The sequence below is a fragment of the Triturus cristatus genome, chromosome 10 (assembly GCF_964204655.1).
Source record: "Triturus cristatus chromosome 10, aTriCri1.1, whole genome shotgun sequence".
Taxonomy (NCBI): domain Eukaryota; kingdom Metazoa; phylum Chordata; class Amphibia; order Caudata; family Salamandridae; genus Triturus; species Triturus cristatus.
The window spans coordinates 585,964,152-585,980,146 of NC_140593.1; the positions used below are offsets into that span (position 1 = coordinate 585,964,152).

The following is a 15,995-nucleotide window of genomic DNA, read 5'->3' on the forward strand; positions in this document are numbered from 1 at the left end:
TGGGTGCTGAGTGGCACTCTCAACTGATGACTTCTCTGGGAAGCACTTAAATGAGTAGCAATGTAATTAGTTCTGAGCTGCAAAGCAATGTCTCCTACGTGACACTAAGATGAGATGCAGTGTTATGAGTGGCACTCTGATGAGTGCTGAGTCTTGAATGTGGAAGGCCTCTAAACTGACTGGCACTGTGATGAGAGTTGAGTGGCACTCTGGTCAGAGGCATTGGTGCCATGACTATTAGCAGTTTGTAAGATCAGTGGCACTGTGATGATTGCTGTGTAGAAATCTGGTGAGTGGCACATGGCATTGTGGAGTACCACAGTAGCGAGTGCCACAGTGATGGTAGCTGTGTGGCTTTCTGCCGGTGGGCACTGTGAGGAGTGCTGAGTGGAACTCTGATATGTGCGGCAGCTTATAGTGCAGAATGCCACTGTACTGAGTGCCACAGTGATGGTGGGTGAGTGGCCTCTGCCGATGGGAACTGTGAAGAGTGATGAGTGGAACTCGGGCGAGAGGCATATAAAAGTGATGAGTGCCACTTTACTGAATGACACTGTGCTGACAGTCGAGTGGCCATTTGACAAACAGCACAGTGATGAGTGGTTGAGTGGCACTGTCACGTGACACTCTGATGATAGGCGGGTGGCACTTTGACAAAGGGTCCTGAAGTGAGTAGCACTGTGATGATTATTGAGGGGTGTAGGACAGGTGCTGAGTGACACTGATGATGGGTGTCTGGCTTAGTGATGAGCAGCATGATGATGATTGATGGGTGGCAGTGTGGGTGCTGGGAAACACTGTATATGAGCATTTAATGGCACTGGCTTTCCAAATTTTCTGTCCAGTTGCACAGATCACCGATCAGACCAGTGGCGGACGGTGACATTTGAAAGTGGTGAGGCGTAAAATGTTTGTCATACTTCAGCATAGCGAGCGAGCGTAGCGAGCGAGCCCGAACAACCTAGTGAAAAAAGAGTGGAAAAATGGTGCATTTTCAAGCAAATTTGAGAAAGCAGAAAGGTTAATAAAGCAATTAAGAAAGTGCAGTTATTACAGTAATAAAGAGATCATGTCATATAACATAGGTAGCTGCTTATTCAGTATAACCACAGAGCTTCATAACAGACTTTGAGATATAATGCATTTCTGAGTACCTCACAGGTGTTTTTTATTTAACAAACAACTAAACAGGTGGTCGAAAACTAGCAGCATTGAACATACATATGTTTACTTTTTGTATCTAAAATCAGCCCGTCTGTCTTTAAGAGCAGCAAACTTTTCAATTACTTGAACGTTAAAATCTGAGATATTTTGAACTAACTTGCTCTCTATAGAGAGCATTGCCAAAGCATTCAGTCTTTCCTGAAGCATGGTGTTCCTTAGGAATGTCTTAATCCTCTTTAAGGCGGAAAAAGATCGTTCTGCCTCTGCTGTTGTCATAGGAGTGGTTATGACAATTTTAAGTAAAGCCACTGTCTCTGTAAATGTCTTTTCCATATTAAGTTTATGAATTAAAGCCAGCAAAGACCTGGCATTTCTGGCCTTTCGGTACACAGGCATTGAGTACAGTACAGTCAACTCACTTTTGAGGTCCTCTTGGTTGAGCATAGGATAAGCTTCCACAGCCTCATGCAGAGCATGCTCAGGGAAGGATTCACCATATTTTGCAAAGTTTTGACTTTCCAATAATGCGGCACTCACCAAATGTTTTGTGAAAGCAAAACGTTCTTGTGCATGCACAATTACAATGTCACATATCTCCTTTGCATTTCGGACCAGAGTGGTGATGTTTTTCCTGTGGTTTGCAAAAGTTGAAGCCTCTGGCAGTTTGCTGTCTAAATTGTCAACCTCATTTCTCACTATGCTTATGCGCTCGACAAACATAGCGGTATTTCTTTTCACAGAGACAGTATCGATCCCTCGTGCTTGTAACTGATTGTATAAATTTTCGACAGCTGACATTATGTCTTGAAATAAAAACAGAAAGAACTGAAACTCTCTATCTTCTAGTGTTCTAGCAAAGCCACGGGCTTCACTTTGAGTTTTGAAATCAAAGGTTTCATTGACTTCTATATTATGAAAACATTTCACAAGGTCCTCCCTATATTGATATATTAGTTGGACTGTACGTATGTTAAAGTTCCAACGAGTTGAAGATCCCCTTGGAACTCTTTTGTCCACAATCTCCTGAAGTGCTTCCGTTCTTTTTGGGGAACGTGAGAAGAATGCTGCCATGCCTCCTACATCCTGAAAGAAAATTCGTGTCTCGGAGATCTTTGATACTGCCTGCTGCATAATAATATTAAGTTGGTGGGCGTAACAGTGCACGTAATGAGCATAAGGGTACACATCTCTAATTCTTTTCTGTACTCCACCAAGGCTTCCACTCACTACGGACACACCATCATAGCTTTGTGCAATAAGTTTTTTTTTTTGGTGCACCTCTGGAAAAATGAAGTTCAGTTGATGCAGTATAGCTGCAGTAATGGTTTCTGCAGTAGAGTCTCTTAAATGAGTGAAACCATAGAACCTCTCCACAACATTCTTGTCATTGTCCAGGTACCGAAAGACTAATACGGACTGGGTTTGTGTGGCCGCATCAGTGGTGTCATCAGCCTGAATAGCCACAAAGTCTGTGTTTTGCAACTCTTGGACAATATGGCTTCTCATAATTTCGAGCATACACTCAAGGAGTTCATTTTGTATAGTTTTAGAGGTGCCCTTAAAGACTGTAGCAGTTGCTAAATGTGCTTCCATTTCCTTGTCTATGCTTGCTATTAAATCCACAAGGCCTTTGAATATTCCTGGATTTGTGGAATCTTCTGATTCATCATGGCCTCGCAATGCCAGTTCGAAAGCACCACAGAAACGAAAGCAATCAATTATTTTTGATAGTATGTGCCTATTCCTATCAACTTTTTTATTGTGTTTCTGTATTGTTTGGCAGTATGCACTGTTTATGTGCTGCTCAATCGGTGTGTCTCCCAACATTCCCAGTCTTGTCACGTTTTCCATATGCTTTCTTGTGTGTGCATGCTTCTTGATTTTTTCAGACAGATGCTTCAGGTCTATCACTCCTTCTCTTGTCCAAGGAAAATCACCATTAAACAGCAAGCAGGGGAAGCAGAACAGTTTGTTTCTTGACGGACACCCTGTAAGCCAATCAGCTTTTGTGTACCAGGTGTTTGAGAATGTACGTGTGTAAAATTTTCCTCTGTCCTGGGTAACTTGTTGTAGTTGTAGGTCTGGCCGATCAGGTCCTAATCTCTTTATATGTAGTTTATCTTCTAGTGGCCGTGCATGGAATGACCGTGTAATTAATTGTTCTACCGTATTCATCATGGATGTCGATGCTGTCCTTACCAATATGAAAGAAGCCTGTCAATAGTCAAAGTACAACGTATAAGATTTGGTGCAATAATATCAAATTTCAGTATAAGTACATCTATCATGTGCATTATCGCAATATATCTCCAAAGCTCCCCTTTGGACAACAGGACTGCTAAAAATACAGCCTTACTGCCTGCTGCCTCTGTGTGCCATAGTGGTTGCTGAAGACACTGCAAAAGAGACTGTTTGAGGGCCTTGAACAAGGCAAGGAAGGAATAGATAGTGCCTTTAACAACCGTTATTGCCCAAAGCACAGGGCTAAGGCTCAGTATTAGTAAATGCTATCCACTGAGAGAACAATCTTCAGAATGTACACCCACCCCAACCACCATCTAGAGTGACCAGTGACCACAAACATAGCCCTAATTCCAATCTAAAAAAAGATATCATCAGTTTCCTTACCTTTAACACTGTTGTTTGCTGGGTCGTAGACGGGATGAAAGAGCAGCAAATGAGGTTGGGTCCTCCTGTTCTCTGTCCAAAAATTGCCCCAAAATTAGGTAGTGGTTCTTCAGTTAATGTTTCAGGTTTTACCAGGTGCTGTAAATAAAAATATAACAATTTATTTTTGAAACATTAGGGTAATCAAACAAAGACTGGGGGGGGGGGGAAACATAACGCTACAATTTTTACCTGCTTGCAGTTTGCATGCAGCTCTTAGATGACAGTTAATAATAGCTCACTGTTGTATGTTAGCATTACAACTTACAAACTGCAAGTAACAAAATGATCTCTCTGACAAATGCAGTGACTCACTGACCTATTTACATCATGTGCATTTTGTGATCTGCATCACGTACATGTTCTTTGCAGCCGTAGGCACATTAACCTTCTGAAGTTCTGCGCTACCTTCCCATGAGTCAAAACTTCCATTACACAAAACTCTGATCTCTCTCTAGGAAAAACATTAGCAATATCCTTGGTGCAACAACATCAGACAGTAGACTGTACTGTAGACAGAAGGGTGGCACTGCACAGGCAGCATGCAGGAGTGAACAAGCCATTTTGCACCAGTGACAAGGCGATTTTACACCTGCATTGGCCCTGCCCAGCCTGCTCGGTTGATAATGTTTGCACTGACAGACTATTGGTAACATGACGGGGCTTATTTACAAGCCGCTTGCGTCACTTTTCCGATGTTAAACGTGACGCAAAAGTGGCGCAAGGGGCTTGTAAATCTGCCCCGACATTTTTAAGAACTAAAAATTGCATTTTGCTTTGGTCAAGTTGGTTCAAATTTTGATACACAATTCCCCGGAAGTTGAACCTTTGCAAAATTCCTCAGTCTGCTGAGAAACACGTTTTGGCCAGGCATCTATCTTTCCTAGATACTGATTTCAAGGTGTATGGAGTAGGGTGGGGTATTTAGCGCATAGGGTAATTAGTACAAAGAAAGCATTTTTAGGCCAGAGCTTGGACTGCCGGCTGGCTAGAGTCCAACTTAAGTCACCCAACCACACACCAACTTAAGTCACCCACATAGGGGTAGTAAGCAGCTGCAGCACTATATAATTGCAACAATACAATGAAGACAGACAATTATATTTTAACCGCAAAACGTGCCGGAATGGAAACCAGAAGCCACCCTGGCAAAAAATACTCAAACCAGTCCCGCTCCCTTCACCCCTTTGCTCTAGCTCGCCTCAGTCTTGCCATCTATTTTCTCGCTCTCCTCTCTTTTCTCTTGTCCCCTCTGAACTGTCTCCCTCTCTCCCTCTCTCTAGGCCCCCTGTGGATGCTGCAATTAACCCCAGGGAACTGGGGCAAGGGAGAGAGACCCCACCAGCGGTCCCGGGATTTCAAAACCGGCCTCCGGCCCATGGTGAAAATGTCCTATTGAATGAAAGGCCAGTCTCTGCCCTCTCATCACCTCGAGCCCACGCCTCCTGTGCCACCTGGGACTCGACTACGACTACTTTATACATGAGACAGACAGGTACCGTACAGTCATTTGTCAGCAAAGGTTTCCAGACATGGAAAAAGCATTGAATTTGTTGGAGCAAACGGAACGAGGAGGCACACTCTCAGATGACACAACTGGCACAGCTGGCATGACGCATGATCATGAGGCACCTGACTTGCCACCACTGAGGCTCGAGCCGCCAAAAAGGCGAGCGGCTTTATGTCACCGTCACATCCTTATTCCGGTGATGACTCACAATGGATGTGCCATTTAAACGGCTCGCTATAATAACCTTTCCTGGCTTGGTGCAAACAACGCATTCTGCTGCCAACAACACGGGAAACCTTGTGCGTAGGCGAGGTGCCTGCCGTATGGGACACACTTTGCAAGCTTATGATGTGAAATGTGCTGCAACGCAGCCCCCTTACATGCCAGAAAGGATTTCCATCACACATGCATTGTTTTTTGCTTATTCCTTTTTACATTTGTATGTTTAACATGTTTTCTGTTTGTACAGCGCACAGATACCCAGACGGGTTATGTTCGCGCCATATAAAACTCCTCAAATCAAATAAACACTACAGCAGAGCTGCACTCAGTACCAACAGACACACCTTTATTCCCCGTGGTGGGCGAATAACATTTTATTATGGCGAAGAATCCAGTTTTAAGAGCACCTTTTTTTAAATGAAATCCTGCCTAGCGAAACGTCACATTGACGTATACACATGTTCGTAAACCTCTAAAGGCAAGTGACAAGTTTATACATCAAATTTCGGGCTTATTGCCTCTCCAAATGTTTTTGTGTTCTCCAGTCTAGTGGGATGTTTCTATCACAAAGCCTTCTGGCTTCCTCGTGCTCCTAAAGTTGCCATGCTCAGTCAGTGCCACTGCCAGCTGAGGGCGGACTGCTGGCAAGGACTGAAGGTGCCCGTTCTTCAGTAGCTACTCAGCTGGGTAAGTGCAAGTGAGGAGAGGGGTTCTTATGTATAACGGGTCAGTTCAGGGACTGGGCCTCAGTCGAAGGGCTCGGTGACGTGACGGTGTACTGTACACATTACAAAAAAAATACAAAAACTTAAGCCTCCACAATCATAGTGAGTGTCGTGATACATACTAGAGTCAAACTCAAAACTGACTGACTCGCTGCTGGCTCCGGCACACTGTGTCTCGTCTGCTCGTCGTCGTGCTCGCTCCGACTCGTGACTCTCTCTGTCTCTGACCGTGACTTAGTCCTCGCACCTCGTGGTCGTGTCGTCGTCTTGTGTGGCAGGCAGCAGGCACTGGCGCGGTGACGTGGTGCGCCGAACAGCGTAGAGACTGGAATGGCCAATCACTACTGCATGCTTCACATTGCCGCAGTGTGATTGGCCATACCATACGCACGGCGCACCAGGGACCGCGGTGAATAAACTCAGCCAATCCTGGCGCTGCATTACCAGCGCCACTGTGCCAGCAGCGCCAGGATTGGCTTAAGAGCAGGGTTAGTCCCTGCCCATCATGAGACCCGGGGGCCTGCGTTAGGAGAAGCACCCTCGGGTCCCAGTCACCTGTAGTAGTCAAAATTTCTAAGTGCCACACACACACGTGTGAGCATGTTCGGGCCAGCATTCCAGAATAGAGCCCAAAACATGACATGCGCATTTCCCACTGCTCTGCTGTCTGCTGGACTGCTGCGCGCCGCTATCCACGTCAGCGGTAGCCCCGCCCCCACCCACCACACACACCCAGGGCAGGCACAGACTGCGATGCTCGGCTGCGAAATTCATTAATTCAACAACAGAAGCTGCCGTGGCGGTGCGTCCATTGGGGGCGTTGGGGCTGTTCCAGCTTAGTGGGGCAACGCCCCAACACCCCCAATGGACGCACCGCCCCTGGATCAGACCAGTGCTTTCCTGGCACATCAAGAGCTTTTTAAATCCAGGAACCAGTTACCGGCCTGCCAGAGCAAGAATAAGACAATAATTTAAAGGCTGGGTTGGCTGGATTCGAAGAATATGCCACGGCAGTAGAAAATGACAAGTATGTGCTGCGAAAAATTGTATCAGGTCAGAAATATTCAAAGCAGGAAGCAGCAGAATGAGAAGCCGAGCCTCCAAGTGAACAAAAGCAGAGACAATGCCGGACGGAGCTGAAACTACAACCTGAAATGCAAACATAAATGCCTAGAGATCTAAAAAGATCTGTTTGCACAAATGAAAAACTTACGGGATAAGTTTTTGCTCGAACAACACGCACAAGAACAGCTGGGTTGCACATACCTGACCGACCTTGAAACTTCTTAAACGGTTCCTTTATGAGTTCCTTTCATGGTAGCAGGCTGGCGAGCCGCTCGCTGGTTTACAGAAGGAGCAGAGCCCATCTGGGTACTGTTTCTTCCAGAGAAGCCACGGTCCAGCCCCTGAGCAGTCACAGAAAACATAAAGCACAGACAGAGCTCGCCAACAGCTCCTCCCTCACACAGCTAGACTCATGTGGGCTGCTGGGGGCCCTTAATGGTTATATATCTTCTTAAACCACGTGACACTGGCAGAGAGCCCAGCCCTTCAGAGCCTCCACCGCTACTCCACTCTTCTTGAGTCTCTGTATTCGGATCATGGATGTACACTTTTAATGTAAGGTTATGTTTCACCATGGGCACAATACGGTGCAGCAAACAATGCACATTAATTCTGATAGTATAGTCTCCGTGGAGTAAAATAGCACCTTTGACGGTGGCAGGTTACACGATTCTAAAAAAGACTGAAAATGCACCCCCCTGGAAATATCTGCTTTAAAGGTCTGGGAGAAGGGGGAAAAAAAGACCAACATGTTCAAAACGAACTCCCTCGTGACCTAGATTGCTTTACTACTGGCTTTCACAAGCTCTGAAATGGGGCATCAACACTGTTAATCTCCACACAACAACTTTACTTATTATTTTTTCATGTTTTATTTTGTTTTTCTTTTTTTTCATATACATCAAAATTGACATTTAGACATTACATTTCTTTTCAACATTTTATCTATACAAATAGATACATTCAATGATGATGAAGAAGTAGCAGAAATATTACCTATCAAATGCTGTAGCACTCAATAGTAACCACAAAGACTAGCCAGGTGGCCCGTCAGTCTTAGTACAGATGGCCCTTTGAAGCCGCGATAATCATGCCTTATGCAGAGTTTCACTTTTATCGATTTTGACAGATGTTTTTATATGAAGTACAGACTTTCAAGGGATAAACAAAAGTACGTTTAAAGACCACCATGGAAACAAATTAAGGTCCTTTTTAGGTCTCGCCTGACCCAGCGCATGCGCTGGTCTGGCGAGACTTTTTGAGAGGGCTCCAAAAAGAGCTACCAGGCCAGCCTAGGGCTACAGTGCAAGTGCGCGGGCGCGCGCGCCGCGCTTTTCCGCGATTACTTTCACTTTCGCGGCCGCTTTGATGTTTGATCGCGATCGCGATCACTTTCGCGGCCGCACGGCCGCTTGGCATAGCCAATAGGTCTCGCTTATAAGGTCTCGCTTTTGGGACCTTATAAGTATTTAGTTATGCAACTGTTGCATGGCTAAACACTTATAAGGTCCCAAAGGCGAGACCTATTGCCTATGCCAATTCTTTGTTCTAAGATTAGCGAAAGCTCCAGAACTGAGGAGCTCGTGACAAAACAATAAAGGATAAAACATTTGGAGTTCCTACTCGTTTCATAACATTCCGGCTGGAGTGTTGTCTTGACAGAGGTACAGGCAATGCCTTTACAGATTCCCCAATTGCTCACCAGTTAAAAATGATGCAAATGATGGGTCCTGATGAAGATGGAGACTATTGATATTGTCCATTGAAACGTACGTCGGCCAGAGAGAGTGACACCCCAGATATCAGCACAGCCATTGAGGGTTGATGTGATCACCCCATTTTTGGTCCATCTGTGCATGCAGTGTTGGTCCGGTATGTGGTATGAATGTGTGCAGTATGCTAATGATATGGTTATGGGTTATTTGAATGAGGTACAAGTGTGGGGGACTGAGGTATAAGTGTGGCGGACTGATTCTTTTTCTTATTATTTAATTGTAACTATTACAACAGAAGTTACAATTCTAAAGTAGAGGCAATATATGGAATGTATCTATTTGTGGATAAAAAATTGAATTACAACAATGTATAGATAAAATGTTGAAAAGAAATGTAATGTCTAATGTCAATTTTGATATACCAGTAGTAAAGCAATATAGGTCACGAGGGAGTTTGTTTTGAAAATTTAGGTTACACGATTCTGTCACAGTGCGCCAGCACTAGGGTGCAGCAGGAAGGGGCCATAGTGACCTCACCGTCATCCGCTCCACTCAACACGCATGCACAGACGTCACCCAAGGATTACACTGACACATTTGTTATGGGTGAAGAACTGCTGCAGGTTTATTTCATACAACATAAGTATGACGATAGAGTGGGTTATCTTACGGGCGATCCAGGGCAAGCAGCCCCTCGCTGCTCCGCCCGCCTTACGAGCACGCACGGTGGGTCGATGCCCGACAGCGCGGCACATACTTTTCAGATCCTCCTTTTGATCACGTGATCTAATACTCCCGCCCCCTTTTCACGGGGGGCGGAGCGTGTTATGGCACACCCCCGGTTGGTCAGGCCCCCCAACCGCCCGAAGGACTAACGGGGCGCCGTCGCGGTCTTCCCAGAACCTCCTTCGGCTCCCGGACCTTGGCTCGGGCACCCTTACTGTGCCGGACAGGGGTACCCTTACTGTACCGACTGTCGCAGAGTTACCCTTACTGTACCCTTCTGCCTCCAGATCGCCCTGTAACTCCGCCACAGCTCTGGGGAGGCTCCCGTCGCTGCCAGAGCCCCCCCTTCCTCCCTTCGCTGTTATAGGTGCCCTGCCCATGCGAGCTAGCTTTAGTGGGCTAAATTATGGATCCTGTTCTGAAACCCGTAAACAATGGCAATAATTTGCAACCGATAACCGGGCTTCCCCAGATCCAGCCAAACCAGGCTTAGCCCATGCAGGCCCGGAGCCGGCATGCCCCCTCAGGCAAGTACCCCCATACTATCAAAACTCCCCGTGGATTTTGACTGAAGTGACCCGAAACCTAAAATAGGCGTTGGTCTAATGTTACCTTTGCATGGCTGAAGAACAATACCTATGACAGGCCACTCATGCCAGGAAGTGCCCGCGGGTGGAGGGAAGAGTTGACAAACCCGCTCTACTTCCTCTTACCTCAGTTATCTGAGTCTAGCCCTAGTCGGAGTATAACCATCACCTTCCGACAGTCAGCACCCTATGTGAAGCCTAGCCCTCCCAAAGTTCTGCCCGCATACCAGCGAGCAGACAGGACAGCGTGACCCAGGGGGGGAACCAAAGCATAAATGCCTCACTATGTTAATACTGGTGGTACTCCTGCCACTTTGTAGCCCAAGTATGCCTCCCAGGAGTTTGCCCCAAACATATGGACCCAATCGCCCCCGTGGGAAGGCCACTTCCACAGCCTGCATAGTTGCCGGGCAGTGCTCGAGGGCGGGAGAAGTTCACCCCTTACCGTTACTCACTATAAATGTACCTGTATTGTCGAACTAAAGGACAGGCTACTAAGTGAGCTGACCCGGCTCGCCCTTGAAACCAGGGGTCCTGCCCCTCTAAGTTCTGCTGCTTCACCTGCCTGTTAACACGAATCCCCAGGGCAGACACCGGCCTCAGACCCATGCTTGGCCATGCCTGAGCTTAAGACACCTCTGAAAAGCAGGACAACAGGCTGTCCACCAGCATTGCATTCTGCATGTTCCTGACACTGCCAAGGGACACACGCATAACTGAAGCAACTGGCACCCTACCATAAAAGTATCAATTCAGCCTTCTCTGCCTGCGAAACGCGCTCTTGCGGCTATCCGTATAGTGCTCCCTCCCAACAGGCAGCCCTAACCAGGCAACCCGCACCCTCCGGGCACTGGCACACTCCCGCCCCAGCTGCCCTAGGGTGCCTGTTCTGTACCTTAACTAACCAGATAATTCGAGTTTTATTGCATATTCTTGCAGATTAAGTTACATTCAATTAGATGGTGGAGTCCTATTCCAGCCTTGTTCTACAATAGTTCATATAAATCAAACCAAGATAAATATTATTGAAATATTTCGGTTCATTCCTACTTTTTAATTTGCTTAAAATTAAAGCTTAATTCTTGAAGACAGCCATTACAAAAATGGGGTAACCCATGGTAAAAGGACCTGGGTGAATAACTGATAACAAAAACAGTGGTCCTTGACCAATGATCAATATATGCCATTATGAATCACAGATAGATTGTATCCCTCCCTTAGTAGCCCTACACTCACAATATTTTAGTCCATGATTAAAGGGCTCTTTAATTAGCACTAATTATTGGTTTAGAGTAGAGGGCACTTTACATCTGGACACCCGTTTACTGTATAATTGCATTACTGTATAATTATGGTTTATAATTTGTCAATATGTGTGGATATATGATTTGTTAATTTACATTGTTGTTTTATGTATTGTCTGTATGTCATTGAATTACCTCAATCGCCCATCACAATTGTTGTAATTTTTGTGGTTAAATATGTCCATTGTCTTTGTTAAGGGTTCCAATTGTTTTTCCCTTATGTTTCATGATGTAATGGGACCTTCTCAGTGTATGGTAGTCTCCTATACTGTTTATACGCTGGTAATTACCTAACACATGTAAACGGTTGCCTTGGCAACCGCACGGAATAGCGGCGCAGCTCGCGTTACATTTGGAGCGAGCACGGAGACAGACGCTCCGTTAATTAGTAGGTGACGAGGATCTGCTGTTCCCCTCACCCCAGACAGTGCATGTACTCATCATGAGCCCCCCCAACCCCGCGTGCGATATTGTGCCTTGACTATTCATACTAGTCTTTCTACTCTTTCCGGGTCCACCGTCATTAACTCGCATACGGTTGCCTTGGTAACCGCACTAAGCCGCGGTCTAGCTCACTTTGCACTGAGGCGCGAACGGAGACAGACGCTCCGTGGCTCAGCACATTTATTGTGTTTGCTTGGTAAGTTTCTCCACTGCCCATATCTATACACCGTAGATCCTTAACCCACATAGGCTGAGTTTTAAGTGACCTTGCCCCTCGTTTTTGTTTTTAGCCTTGATTGAATTCCTACGCCTCGGCGAATATTCATGAATAACGGCAGATACATCGCTAACAGTACTAATTTCTGAATAACGGCAGACACATCGCTAACGTTTTCCCGATGCGGTAAGATGCCCCTCCTGCTGTTCTATTACCCACAAACGGCCTGCTATACAGTCACAGCCTATTCCTCTCAGTTTGATGGGTTCTTAGAGTTACTCTTCACGGTGCTTTGATATGATAAGTTTTTTGTTGAGGTCTTCGTTGATATTTGGAATTTAATTCAGTATTATTCCTTTTACCTAGAACGAATTAATTGACCTGTGACATCAAGCCCTCCATTTATTGGAATCCGGGATTCTTCCTGTGATTTAAATCAATTAGGTATGTGATTAACACAACATACCATGCTTTTAATTATGTTTTAAATAGGACAACATCCTCACACCCCCTTTTAACGTTACAGGTGTTTCAGTTAAGACCACCTTCCAGTCAGGTTGCCCCCTCTTTGGTCCTGATGAAGACCCGCAAGGCCAAGGCTTAAAAATCCCTAAGGCCATCAAGACGGGTCGAAACGTCGACGCCCACCCTTAACTACCTGGAACACATATTCATCTCTCCGTGCAAGACCATCAATGGGGTCATTGTTTGAAATATACTAATAATTTTGTATTTAATGAATGTGACCAGGTTACTTGGATTCTGGACGGTGAATCACAACCGATCCTCACTGCCTAAAATTGATTGAATATTCTCACTACTATGTATCTTTCATTTCTTGTCTCATTCACTCACTCCTTTATCACCTTCCCTTAATGCACGTTTCTCTTTGGAGCAACCTCGTTCTGTCCTAATATTAAAAATTGCCAAAAATAAACGTATGTATATCATCTCACAGTGTTTTGGATGTTGTCCTTTTTCAGTTTGAACTATTTATTGAATATTGCGAGCCATTGTTCTTAAAGAACATTTCTGTGTTTTTTGGGCTCAGGATTAGCTAAACAAATTAACTAAGCGAAGCATATTGTCTCAGATATATAATTCTTGAAGACGGCATGTAATTTGAACCAATATTTGTAGCAATCAATCAGTTTTAATACGTGAATTGGCTCGGCACCTCCTTCCCTAATTCAAAACCTAATGCTAACCACAACAATCGGGAACATATGTGCAAAGTCTTTTTAACAGGCACTGAAAATATTTACCGTTTGTGTACTGATCGTTATATAATGTTGTTAGTTGATGTTATTGACTGATACAACTTGCACTGCAATTTTAGAATTGATTTTGTAAAACGATGTAACCTTATCTCGCCTTTAACCATAACTATCCGTTATGTATCTATCTATCTATTTGTGGATAAAAAATTGAATTACAACAATGTATAGATAAAATGTTGAAAAGAAATGTAATGTCTAATGTCAATTTTGATATACCAGTAGTAAAGCAATATAGGTCACGAGGGAGTTTGTTTTGAAAATTTAGGTTACACGATTCTGTCACAGTGCGCCAGCACTAGGGTGCAGCAGGAAGGGGCCATATCTTTGTAAATATGGCCCACTTCTGTTGTCTCCCTTTCACGCAAACGCAGAGCAGCAAGTTGCCTTGCTGTCCTGGGTTGCATAAAACATTCGTAAATCTGGCCCGTCATTTTGACTCTTTTCTACTTAGTTGGAAGATTCTGTAGGTAAAAGAACAAAGAAGGTCTAAGTGCAGGGGGCCTTATTCATACATGCCAACATTTTAGGACAGGGACGTGGGAGATTTAAAACAACAAATCGGGAGAATGAAAATTCCCAGTTGACTTCTATTGTAGAAAATGCAATTTCAGGCGTGAGATAGCTAAAATAAAGCCATTTTTGGCTTGAAAATCGGTAGTCTCCCGCCTGAATCGGGTCTATTGGCATGCATGCTCATTTACAAACCCCTTGCGCCGCCGGTGCGTCACTTTTCCCCATATTAAAAGGGACACACCACCCAAGCAAGGGACTTGTAAATAAGCCCCAGGGTACTTACATCCAGTAGCTGCGATCAAATCAAGATGGCGTCCAGAGAGGTTCTGAGGTTGGCCTCCCGTATTGTTCTCTGAGATCGGATTGTGAGTTGCATGGAGAACTGTGTAATAGTGGAGCATACCTGAGATGTGTAATAGTGTACAACCGTGCTCCGCGCGCGCCCACTCAGTCAGTAAAAATAACTAGGCAAACAGGCAGATTCAAAAAGTACAAAAGAACAAAAGCACTCGGCGCTTATTCTTAAACACACTGAATGCCCCAGTTTCCAAGGGTATTGAAACTGCTGCAGACATTAGTCTTCAATTGTTGTTTTGAGGAAAGTGGGCGTGGTGTGTATGGAATACGTGTTGATGCATGACATTATGGAAGAGTTTCAGAAATGACAGTCTGTGTGCATAGTGCTCCTTTCCCAAGTCTGTCCTTGACACTGCTGAAATACCAGTTCCCTGGTTACAAGTAATTTCTACTAGATCTAGCATGGGCCCAATTTATAACAACTAGAGAGTGCAAAGCCTGTCATTACACATTGCTCAAGTGTGAAACAAATGCATTTAATATGTCCCCTTGATTCTCAAACAGGAAACATCATGGCTCTGCACCGTAGCAAAGCTGTACACTGGGTGAAAGGTCGCATGTGGTGTGTGTGTAATGCACAGTATTACAACTAAACCGGGACAAAGGGCTTCAAGTTCCAAACCAGGTTTTTCTTAAAAAGAAACCTTTAATTAAGTTAATGTCATAATGTGTAACGGGGAAGGCAAGATGGCTGATTAAGTAGACATTTTTCCTTGAGGATTCTCTATGTCAATAATGTAATCGACCCAAAATGTATAACACTGTCGACAAACATTCTGCAACTTCCATCTGTATTGAAGATGCACAGAGAAAGACGCTTGTATTGAAGAGCAAGAACTGGAGGAAGGCCACGGTGTGAGGTGACAATCGCCAGCAGCTTGTGCAAGAGACTGCACAGCCTGGAGGTGACTGGGGATGTGGCCGCTGTGGGGGGAGACTCGGCAGGTGACACACTGCTTCAACACAGACAAGCTGCTGGAGAATGGTGGTTCAGATAAGTAGGCAAGGGCCAAGGTGTGAGAACAAGAAGGTGCTACACCCTATGGCACTGCGGACCAGGCCAAGTCTCTGAGTGGGGAACACTACGTAGTTCCAGCTGAGTGGCCAGGGACTCTAAGTGCCGCAACGCAACACAATGAGGGAATTCCAGTGAGGAGACAAAGGATGTAAGGCTCCTGAGATAGTGTTGGTGGTGAGGTAATTGAAAAGTGAGGGAAGCTCAAAATTCATCTGCCTTCTTGGTTGGGCAGGGACTTCCTGATGTAAGGATTGAGCTCACCCCACAAACCATCTGCCAAGACCACTTCATGGCCGACCTGCAAACTTCCTCCAAGGTCTCTCCAGAGGATTGCTGATCCCCAGCCACAAGCTAAACAGCCACAGCTGCTTGATATACTTGTTGGAGCTATGCACAACTCACCTCCACACAACCCTACAGGTACCCCAGTGATGACATAGCAGTGACTCTGTGTGAGATTGCAGACCACCTTAAGGGACCC

At 45.2% G+C, this 15,995-nt stretch overlaps 1 protein-coding gene across 1 annotated transcript; it reads right to left on the reverse strand.

The window, feature by feature from the left end:
- Window positions 1-1,148: 1,148 nt before the first annotated feature.
- LOC146789767 (zinc finger MYM-type protein 1-like) lies at window positions 1,149-7,769 on the reverse strand. Its single transcript, XM_085630136.1, has 3 exons — window positions 7,555-7,769; window positions 3,793-3,930; window positions 1,149-3,378 (listed from the first exon to the last, which is right to left on the reverse strand). Exon 3 carries the CDS (start codon window positions 3,340-3,342, stop codon window positions 1,228-1,230), a length of 2,115 nt encoding a protein of 704 aa, XP_085486262.1. The 5' UTR covers window positions 3,343-3,378; window positions 3,793-3,930; window positions 7,555-7,769; the 3' UTR covers window positions 1,149-1,227.
- Between the last annotated feature and the right edge of the window lie 8,226 nt (window positions 7,770-15,995).